Source organism: Lepus europaeus, chromosome 18 (genome assembly GCF_033115175.1).
Source record: "Lepus europaeus isolate LE1 chromosome 18, mLepTim1.pri, whole genome shotgun sequence".
NCBI classification, from domain to species: Eukaryota; Metazoa; Chordata; class Mammalia; order Lagomorpha; family Leporidae; genus Lepus; species Lepus europaeus.
The window spans coordinates 33754178-33768564 of NC_084844.1; the positions used below are offsets into that span (position 1 = coordinate 33754178).

At 41.1% G+C, this 14387-nt stretch overlaps 1 protein-coding gene across 1 annotated transcript in view; it reads left to right on the forward strand.

Annotated features, from left to right (window-relative positions):
- The window catches only part of RAD51C (RAD51 paralog C), a 44761-nt gene extending 30750 nt beyond the window's left edge, over window positions 1-14011 (forward strand). Inside the window, exons 8-9 of the mRNA XM_062216755.1 lie at window positions 7133-7193; window positions 8182-14011. Of these exons, the coding sequence (XP_062072739.1) occupies window positions 7133-7193; window positions 8182-8283 (163 nt within the window). The 3' untranslated portion in view covers window positions 8284-14011. The remainder of the gene's footprint in view (window positions 1-7132; window positions 7194-8181) is intronic.
- Window positions 14012-14387: the final 376 nt, after the last annotated feature.

A 14387-nucleotide genomic window follows, 5' to 3' on the forward strand; every position in this document is an offset into this window, starting at 1 on the left:
TTATTAGCCTTGCAGAAGGAGGTGAGTACTCTATGTTCCTGGAAGGGATTGAAAGAAAAATAAAACCAGGACAAAAGAAAAACTTCTGAGGTTAGCTCTAGGACTAATTTATGTGGAAAATAAGATGGTTTTTCTTACTTGCTTAATATAGTTCTGTGAAATTGTTTTTTTTTTTTTTAATTTTCTTACTCTGCTTTTATTACCCATTTACTTACCTGCCTTTCACAAGTATTGTTCTTTAAAATAAAATTATGGCAGCATGAAACCTTTGTACTTGTTTTTAAAGCTGCTGAGCAAGTGAACAAAACAGCTTTCATTTTCTTTAAAATAGACCATTGAAAGCTGTGAAGTCTTTTATCCTACACTTCTAGAAATACCAGACTTATGCCAGCCTCTCTGCTTTGTGATTAATTGGCATAACCTAGAGAACTTGGTTTGGAAATGCACTAATAAAGGGTGAAATTGAGGCAGCATGTGGGCAAAAATGGAATAAAGGGTCCCTTAAATGCATATTAGGCCTAAGTCAGTGATATGATCTGTTTCTTAATCCGCATTTAAAAAAATCCAACTCAACCAAGTGAGTTTTGCATAAATTTCCCTGTATCACATACTGTCATTTTTTAAAAAAAGATTTATTTATTTATTTGAAAGTCAGAGTTACACAGAGAGAGGAGAGGCAGAGAGAGAGAGAGAGAGAGAGACAGAGAGAGAGGGGTCTTCCATCTGATGGTTCACTCCCCAGTTGGCTTCAATGGCTGGAGCTGCACCGATCCAAAGCCAGGAGCCAGGAGCTTCTTCTGGGTCTCCCACGCGGGTGCAGGGGCTGAAGGACTTGGACCTTCCTTTACTGCTTTCCCAAGCCATAGCAGAGAGCTGGATCAGAAGTGGAGCAGCCGGGTCTTGAACCAGTGCCCATATAGGATGCACTTCAGGCCAGGGCGTTGACCTGCTGCGCCACAGCGCCAGCCCCCATACTGTCATTTTAGTGAGTGCTTATTGTAGGTATTTTACTAGGAACTTCATATACAACATTTCAGATCATCCCTGTAATAACTCTTTCAAGACTCTATACCCATTATTAAAAGTTAGAAAGCCAAAACTAGAAAGGTTAGCTAACTGTATTAGCCAGCTTTTCAATACTGCAACTAAATGCCTAAGAGGAACAACTTTGGAGGAACAAGAGTTTATCAGTTTAGTTTAGAAGTTCCCAGTGTAAAACTGGACAGCCTCATTAGTCTGGCTTGTGCTGGAGGCTGGCAGTGGCAGAGTGTATGCAGAGGAATGATCACATGGTGAGCCAGGAAGCAGAATGACACAGGGAGCACTTTCTTCCCCTGTGCTCTATGAGGTCTTATAATGCCGTTATGATTCAATTACGGGACTCTACCATAGCAACCTAATCCAATCCAGTCTCTTCTCAAGGCTCCACCTTCAGATGCCATAATTGGATTAGCCTCTGTGTCAGTTATTAGCCTTAACTGTTCATGTAAGAATTTGAAGGGTTCTCATGTCTGCATGAGTTTGGAGAGCCAAGTCCTACTCATTCCATTTGCTATTTAAAAATAGCAAATACTAGCTTCCATTTATTTAATATTTCTTAGTTGTCCTTTATTGTGCAGAGTACTGTATACATAGGCATACTCTCATATTATTTTACTTTATTTTTCAAACCAACCACCCTATAAACGGGTAGTAGGATCCACATTTTATAACTTACTCTATGGTAGACTCATTTGCTTTTCTCCTATAATAACTGTTTCTAAAAGATAATTATGGTATAGCATTGATTGCCAGCAAATCTAAATGTATAGCCTTTATTCTCTTAAAGTAAAATCCTTTTTCTCCAAACTCTTTTTTTCCAGTTTGTGGATTTATGATTCTTTTTTTTTTAAATTAATTTATTTATTTGAAAGTCAGAGTTACACAGAGAGAGAAGGAGAGGCGCAGAGAGAGATAGAGAGAGAGAGAGAGGTCTTCCATCCACTGGTTCACTCCCCAGTTGGCCTGAATGGCTGGAGCTGCACCGATCTGAAGCCAGGAGTCAGGAGCTTCTTCTGGGTCCCCCACGTGGGTGCAGGGACCCAAGGACTTGGGCCATCTTCTACTGCTATCCCAGGCCATAGCAGAGAGCTGGATCAGAAGTGGAGCAGCCGGATCTTGAACTGGCGCCTATATGGGATGACAGCGCTGCAGGTGGCGGCTTTGATCACTGTGCCACAGCGCCGGCCTCACATACATGATTCTTAAAATGTGTGTACTTTGTGGTCAGAATAAGTTGACCTCACTTAATGTAATTAAAATGGTTTTGTTTTGGGGGTGGGTGTTTGACTCAGTGGTTAAGATGCTGATTAAGGGGACTGTGGATTGAGCCACTGCTTGCAATGCTGGCATCCCATATCAGAGTAAACAGTCTGAGTCCTGGCTACTCTGCTTCCCATCCAGCTTCCTGCTAATGTGCCTGAGAAGACAGTGGTTGATGGCCAAACTACTTGGGCCCCTGTCACCCATATGGGACGCTCCTGTCTTTGGCTTGGCCCAGCCCTAGCTGTTGCAGCTGTTTGAAGGAGTGAACTAGCAGATGGAAGCTCTCTCTCAGTTGATAGCCTTTCAAATACATACATCTTTTTTTTTTTTTTTTTTTAATGATGCTGGTTAAGATGTCCATGCCCCATATTGAAGTGCTGGGGTTTGATTCCTGGCTTTGGCTCTAGTCCCAGCTTCCTGCCAAAGCAGACCTGGGAAGTAGTGATGACTCAAGCACTTAGACCCCTGCAACCCACATGGGAGACTTGGCTGAAGTTTCCGGCTTCAATCTGGCCTGCTCTTGGTTGTTGTGGGCATTTGGGGAATAAATCAGCCTATGGAAACTGTCTTCCTTTCTACCTCTCAAATAAAATTTAAAGTATATATAGTTTGTTCTTTATTGTTTGAAGCCAGATACCTTTGTTATTAAAGTTGTGTGAAGTCTTATATGCTTTCTATAATTTATCAGGAAAGGATAGAAATAGAAACTCATACTGAAAATAGTTAGTAAATATCAATACTTTGCATTTAAGCAGACAAACTAAAAACTGTGAATAGTCGAATTTATATTGAGAATTGAACTTAAGTATACTAATCTCATGCCCTAGTCCCTATCCTTCATCAGTAACACCTGATTTTTACCCTTTGATTAATGATAGAATAACATTTCAACAGATATTAAAAGAAATACTTTTGTCTCTGTCCTTATATTATGTGGGTTTTCCTCTAATTTGCATATTCATAATATGAGGCCAAGATTGTTCAGAATTACACTGCTGTTTGCCAAGAAGATCTGGTGGTAGAGTGGAGTAATGTATCAACACCCCCACACAGTGTTTCATATGTGTGCTCAGCTTAAGAGCACAAATTGTGCTTCTGTCTTGTTTCTTCCTGACCCAAACTATGTAGTTAAGCCATATGTTAAGCTTCATCTCAGATGTGGCTATGAGCCAAATGGTTCTTTGGTTTAGTTTCTTATTTAAAAAAAAAAGATCTCTTGAGATTCAGGCTGACACAGAAAAATTTATTTTCCCCTAGAAATTTGATGAAGGTTTTCAGCCTGAAAACTTAGTGATCCTTTGACTTTAGGATTCTTAATAAATGTGTGAATATTTCTTAACAGCTTATTAGTTTTTAATAATTCCTTCAGAAAAGTCAGATGATTTAGGACATACTGGTGAGATAAGGTGATTTAGATGCTAAAGATTATCTAGTTTTCTCATTAAATCAAAAAAAATTTTAATGAGGCAGTTTAAAATCTATTTCCTCTATTTTTGTTATGTTTTTCCATGAAATATAGAGTATCAACCCTGAAGTATTGTTAAAATCTTAAAATCCCTCTCCCTAACACAGCTATTCCTATATTACATATGACTTAGTTGTTACTTTATTTATATATGAAGTTGTAATTGTGAAGTACATGACATTTTGGATTCTGCTGTTTTTGTCCTGAAAGTACAAAACTTGAGCAGGAAGCTAATGGCCCCTGGTCTCTGATTGCCTTTCTTTTGAATTGTGTCTGAGGACAGAGGTGATTTCAGAACAACAGAGTAGCAAATCATAACCAAAAAGTCCTTTTTGAATTGTGTTTGAAAACAAATTAACATGTTTTAAAAGATTTATTTTATTTATTTGAAAGGCAGAGTAAGAGAGAGAGAGAGAATCTTCCATTCACTGGTTTACTTCCCAAATGGCCACAACAAGCCAGGAACCTGGAACTCCATCTGGGTCTTCCACAGGGGTGGCATCGTTGGCAGTAGCTAGGCCATCCTTGTCAGCCAGGAGCTGAAATGGCAGTAGAGCAACCAGGACTCAAACCATTGTTCATATGGGATGCGGGCATTACAGGTGTTGGCTCCATCCTCTGCACCACAATACTGGCCCTACATTTTGTGATATGCAATTAAATGCCTCTTAGAACCTTGACAGTCAGATTTTTTTTTTTAGAACCTGGAATTTTAAAAATTATGGTGAAAATGTATATAACATAAAATTTACCACTTAAACCACTTTTAACTGTACAGTAAGTACATTCATGCTGTTGTGCAATCTTCATCACCATCCATTTCCAGAATATTTCCATCTTCCCGTACTAAAACTCCATACCCATTAAACACTAACTCCTTATTCTCCTTGGCCTATAGTCCTTGGCAACCAACATTCTACCTTCTATCTCTATGAATTTGACTACTCTAGGTGTATCATATAGTTGAATTATGCAATATTTGTCTTATAACTTTGTTTATTGCTTATTTCACTTAGCCTAAAACCTTCAAGTTTTATTTATGTTGTAGTGTGTGTCAGAATTCCCTTCTTTTTTAAGCCTCAATAGTGTTCTGTTCTATGTATATAGTGCCTTTTATTTATTCATGTGGTAATGTACACTTGAATTGCTGTTGTCTTTTGGCTACTATGAATAAGTTACTTCAGTTTTAAAGTAATTTTAAAGATTTTGTCAGGGCCAGCATTGTGGTGTAGTGGGTATAGCTGCTGCCTGCCATGCCAGCATCCCATATGGGCACTGCTTCAAGTCCCGGCTGCTCCACTTCCAACCCAGTTCTTTGCTGTGGCCTGGGAAAGCAGTGGAAGATGGCCCAACTCCTTTGGCCCCTGCACCTGCATGGGAGACCCAGAAGAAGCTCCTGGCTTCAGATCAGCCCAGCTCTGGCCGTTGTGGCCATCTGGGGAGTGAACCAGCAAATGGAATACCTCTCTCTCTCACTCTACCTCTCCTTCTCTCTGTGTATAACTCTGACTTTCAAATAAACACATAAATATTAAAAAAAGATTTTGTTTATATTTTTTGCTTTTATAGTATTTGAATTGTAGTTAATAAGAGCTTAGAAGTTTCTTTCGGCCAGCGCCGCGGCTCAATAGGCTAATCCTTCGCCTGCGGCACCGGCACACTGGGTTCTAGTCCCGGTCGGGGCGCCGGATTCTGTCCCGGTTGCTCCTCTTCCAGTCCAGCTCTCTGCTATGGCCTGGGAAGGCAGTGGAGGATGGCCCAAGTGCTTGGCCCTGCACTCGCATGGGAGACCAGGAGAAGCACCTGGCTCCTGGCTTTGGATCAGCGCGGTGTGCCAGCCACAGCGTGCTGGCCACGGCGGCCATTGGAGGGTGAACCAACGGCAAAGGAAGACCTTTCTCTCTGTCTCTCTCTCTCACTGTCCACTCTGCCTGTCAAAAAAAAAAAAAAAGAAGAAGTTTCTCTCTCTTTTTTTTTTTTTTTAAGGGGGAAGGCCCCAAGTGGGCCCCTGCCTGCTGTCTTCCCTGGCTCCAGTCTTCTGCATAGGCCTTCACTGCTTACTCTCCTCTCTGTGGGACTGCTGAGCATCCTTCCCCTGCTGCTTCTTTATTTTTTATTGGCAGGCAGAGTTAGACAGTGAGAGAGAGAGACAGAGAGAGAGGTCTTCCTTCTGTTGGTTCACCCCCCAAATGGCTGCTACAGCCAGCGCACTGCGCCAATCTGAAGCCAGGAGCCAGGTGCCTCTTCCCGGTCTCCCATGCGGGTGCAGGGCCCAAGCACTTGGGTCATCCTCCACTGCCTTCCCGGGCCATAGCAGAGAGCTTGCCTGGAAGAGGGGCAACTGGGACAGAATCCGGTGTGCTGGCGCCTCAGGCGTAGGATTAGCCTAGTGAGCTGCTGCACCGGCCTTTCTCAACAACTCCCAGCTTTAAGTTTTCTGTTATTCACTTTGTATAGTATATAATAAAATCTACCTAAACAGACCTTGTTCTATCATTACACTGATTTTTTTTGGGGGGGACATAATCATTTTAAAATGACATGTCTTCCTACCTTCTTTTCCTTCCTTCCTTATTTATTTATTTGAAAGTCAAAGTTACACAGAGAGCAAGAGAGAGAGAATCTTCCATCCGCTGGCTCACTCCCCAAATGGCTGCAATCGCCAGTGCTGGGCCAAGCCAAAGCCAGGAGCCAGGAGCGTCTTCTGGATCTCCCACATGGGTACAGGGAACCAAGAAGTGAAGCAGCCCAGCACCCATATGGAATGCAGGTGTCTCAGGTGGTGGCTTTACCTGCCATACCACAATGCTGGCCCCTCCTAGCTTATTTCTGTAATACAAGTATGTGCTACTTATTTATATTGCAATGAATTATCTTCTGTGATAACATGAAATACACAATTATTGTAGAAAGGTTGGGAAATATAAAAAGACTTTCTTTGTAGTAACAGCTATTAACTTCTTGATTGTAGTCCAGTTTTTCTGTATACAGGTAAATACATACTTACTCTTAAATGTGGAATTATCCAGTATAATTTTCACTTTAATATTTTCTTATCATTAAATGTCTTCTACTGTTTAAGTAATATTATCATTTATAAAATAATTTATTTGATTAGTCATTGGACTTCTGGTTGCTTTAAAATTATACTTAAATAAATTCTGTTGTAATTATATGCAACAATTATTAACATGTAGATACAGGTATTGTTTGAGGGGAGAGTTTTTTAAAAATAAACTTCTTTCCTTTCTGTGTCTTTAAGCAAAAATAATATAGTAAAAACTGTTACTTTAAATTATGAAATTGGTTGAGCTAATTAACTAAAATCATGTGTTTGTATGTTTGTTCTTTTTCTCTAAGCAGGTTGGCAACATTGTACAAATCACCAAGTCAGAAGGAATCCACAGTACTGTTTGAAATCACAGTCAGTATTATTTGGTTAGAGTGGGATTTTGGTGTTAGTGGGCAGTAATTATCTGAAGAGAGCATTTACAAATTGCTTCTGTTAACTTCTGTAGGCAGCAAGCATATTTGAGGACAGCTTTTAATGCTTAGAACATTATCCCCAAAATAGTAATATACACAGAATACTGTAGTCACAATTGGACTGAAATTTATTCTTCAGAACAGAGGAAATAACTTATTTTTGGGTTGTGTGTTCCATGGCATATGTGATATCTGGATATTAAAGACTTTTAAAGTGAAAGTTGCTGATGATTTTCAGAAAAGAAAAAATATCAACATTACTTGTTTTGGTCTGTAGATAACACAGATGTATTATAGCCAGCAAATATAGCCAACTTTAAAATGTTAATTTTTCTATGAATTTACATCATAGAACACTCACTTTTGGCTGAAACGTGTACTTATTGGTAGTGTTTAACAAGTATATCATTGCATCTCATTTTTGTAAGGACAAAAACAGAAATGGAAAGATATTTTGCCTCAGGATTGTCCATTAAAGTCTTTTGCACTGTCCAGGTGCATTTACAATGTGTTAGTTGGAAATTTTTGTTTTAGAATAATTATGAAAATAAATTTATAAAGAACCTAAGAGTTAGTACTTCCCTTCACTTGTTCCAACAGATGTAATTATGAAGTTTGTTAGGATTGTACTTATAATTATTTTTTAATATAACAATGTATTTTATAATGCATTGTAGTTCTGTTTGTGTGTAAATAAGTGTGTGTGTGTGTATGTAAATACTCTAATACAACTCTGGTTTGGATTTATATCTAATGCAGACCTGGCTTGGACTAACCATGAGGTTTTATCATCCTCTTCATTTATAGTACATGATAAATTATGTCTAAGACCAAAGTATCTTTCTTATTAGTTACTTTAAAACATTTAGGTGACCATTTTTTTTTAAAAAGTTCCTAAATCATGTTTGTATATTTTCATCTTGCAGTCTCAGGGATTTAGAGACGCTGTTGCTACTGCATGTTTATTGAAAACAGAAGGTTCACTGAATTCCCGGAAGCGGTCCCGAGAACCTGGGGAAGAACAGTAACCCAGAAACTAATCTCAAATATACAAATACATTGATGCTATAAAATTCAGTGTGTACAAGTAATAGACTGTGGCATGAATGAAACAAAATTATTTGAAGTGAATGTGAAAAATAGCTAACGAATATCAGTCTTTGAAAAAGTTTTACAAGTTCTACAGTTATACTTTTCCCTGTTTTAGTTTTCAGTAACATTAAATAGAGTAAATATAAGTATTGTATTTCATAAATGTGGAAAACTTATTTTATTGGCCAGTCAGTTTACTGTTCAGACTTTTTCACCTTTCTTGCCAATAACTTAGATGATCCTAAGAAAATGTTATTTTCATATTTTTCTTGTGTTCTCTTCAAATGTAGCTTTGATAATTCTTTTTTTTTAATCTGAATTGCATGCGTGATGCTTTTTTTTTTTTAAAGATTTATTTATTTATTTGAAAGTCAGAGTTACAGAGAGAAGGAGAGGCAGAGTAAGAGAGAGAGAGAGAGGCTTCCATTCACTGGTTCATTCCCCAACAGGCCACAACAGCCAGAGCTGCGCCGATCCAGAGCCAGAAGCTTCTTCCTGGTCTCCCATATGGCTACAGGAGCCGAAGGACTTGGGCCATCTTCTACTGCTTTCCCAGGCTATAGCAGAGAGCTGGATTGGAAGTGGAGCAGCCTGGACTAGAACCGGGACTAGAACTGCTGGGATGCCAGCAGTGCTGGCTTTACCCGCTATGCCACAGCGTCCACCCCCGATAATTCTTTTTTGAAAAAAATTTTTTGAAATATTTATTAATTTATTTGAAAGGCAGAGTTACAGAGAGGCAAAGGCAGAGAGAGAGAGAGAGTGGTCTTTCATCTGTTGTTTCACTCCTCAGATGGCAACAACAGCTGGAGCTAGGCTTCTCTGAAGCTGGGAGCGTCGTCCAGATCTTCCACGTAGGTGCAGGGGCCCAAGGACTTGGGCCATCTTCCACTGCTTTCCCAGGCCATAGCAGAGAGCTGGATCAGAAGTGGAGCAGCTGGGACCTGAATTGGCGCCCATATGGGATGCTGCCAATGCAGGTGGCAGCTTTACCCACTATGCCACAGTGCTGACTCCTTCAATAATTCTTAAAAATGACCTATTTTTATTATTATAAAGAGAAATCAGCACTTTGTATCATTATGTTCAGTTTTATGAGTAGGATACACATTTTAGATGACCAAACTTATTTTGGTGACCTCAATTCTAAAATCTAAGCCATTTGTTTAATTTTTTAAAAAGATTTATTTATTTGAAAGTCAGAGTTACCCACAGAGAGAGAAGGAGAGGCAGAGAGAGAGAGAGAGAGAGAGGTCTTCCATCTGCTGGTTCACTCTCCAGTTGACTGCAACGGTCAGAGCTGCGCTGATCCAAAGCCAGGAGCCAGGAGTCTCTTCCAGGACTCCACGGGGGTGCCAGGATCCAAGGACTTGGGTCGTCTTCCACCTCTTTCCCAGGACATAGCAGAGAGCTGGATCAGAAGTAGAGCAGCTGGGACTCCAACTGGCGCCCATATGGGATGCTGGCACTGTAGCTGGCAGTTTAACCTGCTACTCCACAGTGCTGGCCCCTTGTTTAGTTTTGTGCAATTTTGTAATGTTAAGGGGAGGACATTGAAGCTACTATATAGAAATTGTTTGGGGGCTGACATTGTGGTATAACAGGTTAAGCCATTGCCTGCAATGCTGGCATCGCATATGGGCAACGGTTTGAGTTCTGGCTGCTTCACTTCTGATCCAGCTCCCTGCTAATGGCCTGGGAAAGCAGTGGAAGATGGCCCAAGTGCTTTGGCCCCTGTACCCACGTGCGAAACCTTTAAGATGCTCCTGGATCCTGGCTTTGGCCTGATCCAGCCCTGTCTGTTGCAGCCATTTGGGGAGTAAACCAGCAGATGGAAGATCTCTCTAACTGCCTTTCAAATAAATAAAGTAAACCTTAAAAACTGGAAAAGAAATGGTTTGGAATATATATCTTCCAGAATAGTCATATTGATAACCTTACAATTATTTTTGTTCACATTTTAGGACACTTTTGAAACATGGTGGGATCCATTTTAGAATGCTTGGTATATTGACATTTTCCTTTGAAAATCTTTACCCTTGGGGCTGGCGCTGTGGTGCAGCGGGTTAACGTCCTGGCCTGAAGCGCCAGCATCCCATATGGGCGCCGGTTCTAGTCCTGGCTGCTTCACTTCCTATCTAGCTCTCTGCTATGGCCTGGAAAAGCAGGAGAAGATGACCCAAGTCCTTGGGCCCCTGTACCTGTGTGGGAGACCTGGAAGAAGCTCCTGGCTTCGGACTGGCAGAGCTCCGGCCGTTGCGGCCATCTGGGGAGTGAACCAACGGATGCAAGACCTCTCTCTGTCTCTGCCTCGCTCTGTAACTCTTTCAAAAAAATAAAATAAATCTTAAAAAAAAATTTAAAAAGAGGAAACAACATGTTAAAAAGAACACATTTATAAAAAGAAAAAGAAAAAAGAAAATCTTTACCTTGCCTGAATAAATTAAAATTTTCAATTCTTGAATGGTTTCAAAATCATCTAAAAATGTTTTGGTACTTAGATGTTCTGAATCCATTCGAAATTTTGGTTCCCTGTGATGAGATATATTTAAATAACCAATTATTATATACTGTGATAACAGTATTTTCCAGATTTTAGTGGTAGGTGGTATATCCTGTCCCAAGTAAATGCTAAATTTATAAAATTTTTCAGTATGGGCTGGCGCCGTGGCTCACTTGGTTAATCCTCCACCTGCGGCACCAGCATCCCATATGAGCACTGGGTTCTAGCCCCAGTTGCACCTCTTCCAGTCCAGCTCTCTGCTGTGGCCTGGGAAGGCAGTGGAGGATGGCCCAAGTGCTTGGGCTTCACCCACATGGGAGACCAGGGAGAAGCACCTGGCTCCTGGCTTCGGATCAGCACAGCGCCGGCTGCAGTGGCCATCTGGGGAGTGAACCAATGGAATGAAGACCTTTCTCTGTCTCTCTCTCACTATCTATAACTCTACCTGTCAAATAAAAAAAATTAATTAATTTAAAAAATTTCTTCTGTAAATGATTATACATAGAATAGGCACAGTTTATCAAGATGTTTTGAGAGTAAAAGCAGGTACTGGTTAATAATTATACCAGTATAGTGGACATAAGCCAGGGTTGTCCAGGAAAATCAAATATATGGTCATTCTAACTATATAAAACTAATTTCAAATGACTACTGAGGGGCTGGCGCCGCAGCTCACTAGGCTAATCCTCCGCCTGCGGTGCCGGAACCCCGGGTTCTAGTCCCGGTTGGGGCGCCGGATTCTGTCCCAGTTGCTCCTTTTCCAATCTAGCTCTCTGCTGTGGCCTGGGAAGGCAGTGGAGGATGGCCCAAGTGCTTGGGCCCTGCACTCGCATGGGAGACCAGGAGAAGCACCTGGCTCCTGGCTTCGGATCACCGGCCACAGCAGCCATTTTGGGGTGAACCAACAGAAGGAAGACCTTCTCTCTGTCTCTCTCTCTCTCTCTCACTGTCTAACTCTGCCTGTCCAAAAAAAATAAAGAAAGAAAGAAAGAAAGAAAAAGAAAAAGAAAAGAAATAATGATCGGGGTCAGCACTATGGCTTAGTGTGTAAAGCTGGTGCCTACAGTGCTGGCATTCCATATGGGCGCCTGTTTGTGTCTTGGCTGCTCCACTTCCAATCCAGCTCTCTGCTATAGCCTGGGAAAGCAGTAGAAGATGGCCCAAGTCCTTCGGCCCCTGCACCTGCGTGGGAGACCTAGAGGAAGCTCCTGGCTTCGGATTGACACAGCTCCAGCCATTGTGGCCAATTGGGTAGTGAACCAGTGGATAGAAGACACACACACACTCTCTCTCTCCTCCTCTCCCCCCGTATAACTCTGACTTTCAAATAAATAAATAAATATTTTTTAAAAAGCATGATGCTTGGATGATTCATATCCAAATTAAAAATTGAAAAGCATTGTGATAGACTTATGCTACCATTTAAAACAAATTTTTATGTAAATGAATTTATTAATACATTAGAATCAGAGTGACAACAAATGCATGATATAAAACAATTAAAAATTTTTGTCATTTGTTTATTTGAATGAGGGAGACCTCCCATTAGCCAGTTGCTCCCCAGATACCCTCAATAGCCTGTGCTGTTTGTCAAAGACAGGAACCTGGAATTTGTTTCTCACACATGGGTGGCAAGGACCTAACCACTTGAGCCAACAGTTGCTTCCTCCCAGGTTGTATATTAGCAGGAAGGTGGAATCGGGTGAAGCCAGGATTTGAACCCAGATACTCTGATAGGGAATGCAAGTATCACAAGCAGTGGCTTAACTACTGTACCAAACACATGCCTCTGTGCTATCATTTTTAAAAAAATATTTATTTATTTGAGAGGTAGAATTACAGAATGAGAGGGAGAGACACAGAGAAAGGTCTTCCATCCTCTTGTTCACTTCCCAAACGGCTACAACAGCTGGAGCTGAGCTGATCTGGATCCAGGAGCCAGGAGCTTTTTCTTGGTCTCCCACACAGGTGCAGGGGCCCAAGCACTTGGGCCATCTTCCAGTGCTTTCCCAGGCTATAAGCAGAGAGCTGGACTGGAAGAGGAACAGATGAGACACGAACTGGTACCCATATAGGATGCCAGTTCCACACTGCCTACTACGCATAGCCCTGGCCCCTGTGCTACCGTTTTTAAAATGCATTCATAAATGGTCATTCCCGTTTATGAAACTATGAAGAAAAGTTCCTTAGTTTTTTGGAAACTGATTTTCAAAGATGATTATTTCTTATTCAGTTATTAAATATACATAAATACGTACTTTCTCCTGCCCCCAGCATTATCTGTTACTTGGTTTTAGCTCATTATGTGATAGTGCTTGTATTCTCCACAATTTATATGGGCTTGCCACCTAATGTAAAATTGTTTAAAGTCCTACTTCCTGATAGATCAGTGATTGCATTCAGATTTCCTCAAAAATATAATCAAAAGATTATATTGCCTTTTACTGTATTTCATGCCATTGCTGAAATTCATTCTTTCTGGCAATGAATTTACATACATAAATAAACTTGCATACATAAACAAAACCATTTATTTGCAGTGTCTTTTTTATTTTACTTTAACTTTATAGTATGAGTTGGCCACAGTAAAACACAAGCCATTAATGTAATCTAAAAATTACTCATTCTGGGAAGAAAAATACTACTAACAGTTCACAATTTGCTTTGCTTTGAGAAATTCTTTCTATTCTGTGTACTTTGGGAATGAATTTTAGTCTAAAAAAGTTCTTTATTTGTTTTAAAGATTTATTGATTGATTTATTCATTTATTTGGAAAGCAGAATGACACAGAGAGAGACAGACTCCCCAGTCTGCTGGTTCACTCCCTAAATGGCTGCCAATGGTCAGGGCTGGGCCAAGGCAAAGCCAAGAGACAGGAACTCCATCTTGGTCTCCCATTTGAGTGGCATGGGCCCAAGTACTTGGGCCATCTTCTGCTGCCTTCCCAGGATCAGAAGTAGAGCAGAGGCTGGCACTGTGGTACAGCAGGTAAAAGCTCTGGCCTATAGCGCCAGCATCCCATATAGGTGCCTGTTCAAGTCCCAGCTGCTCCACTTCTTTTTTTTTTTTTTTGACAGGCAGAGTGGATAGTGAAAGAGAGAGTGAAGGACCCTTATGGGGGAGAGGGACAAGAAACTAGGCCTGGGCAGATATCAGGGGCTTCTTAAGAGGTTAGATGTTCCCCAGGGTCCAGCAGGCACGTTCTCTGGGAAGGAAAAGTCTATCCCCTTTAGAGAACCTCTAGGCATGCCCAGAGCAGAGCTGCCACTCCCCTTCGGAGAGTCTCAGTACTCTCCTCAGCATTCTCCTCAGCTGGTTCCCTCAGCACTCTCCTCAGCATTCTCTTCAGCTGGTTCCCTCAGCACTCTCCTCAGCAGTCTCCTCAGCTGGTTCCCTCAGCACTCTCCTCAGCACTCTCCGGTATGCTAATTGTCCCTCCGAACCGGCCAATCCCATATGCTAATTTGTTGACTATATAACCTGTGTGAAACTGCCGCTCAGGGCTCCTCACCGCCTTAGGTGGGGGCCCGTTTGCGC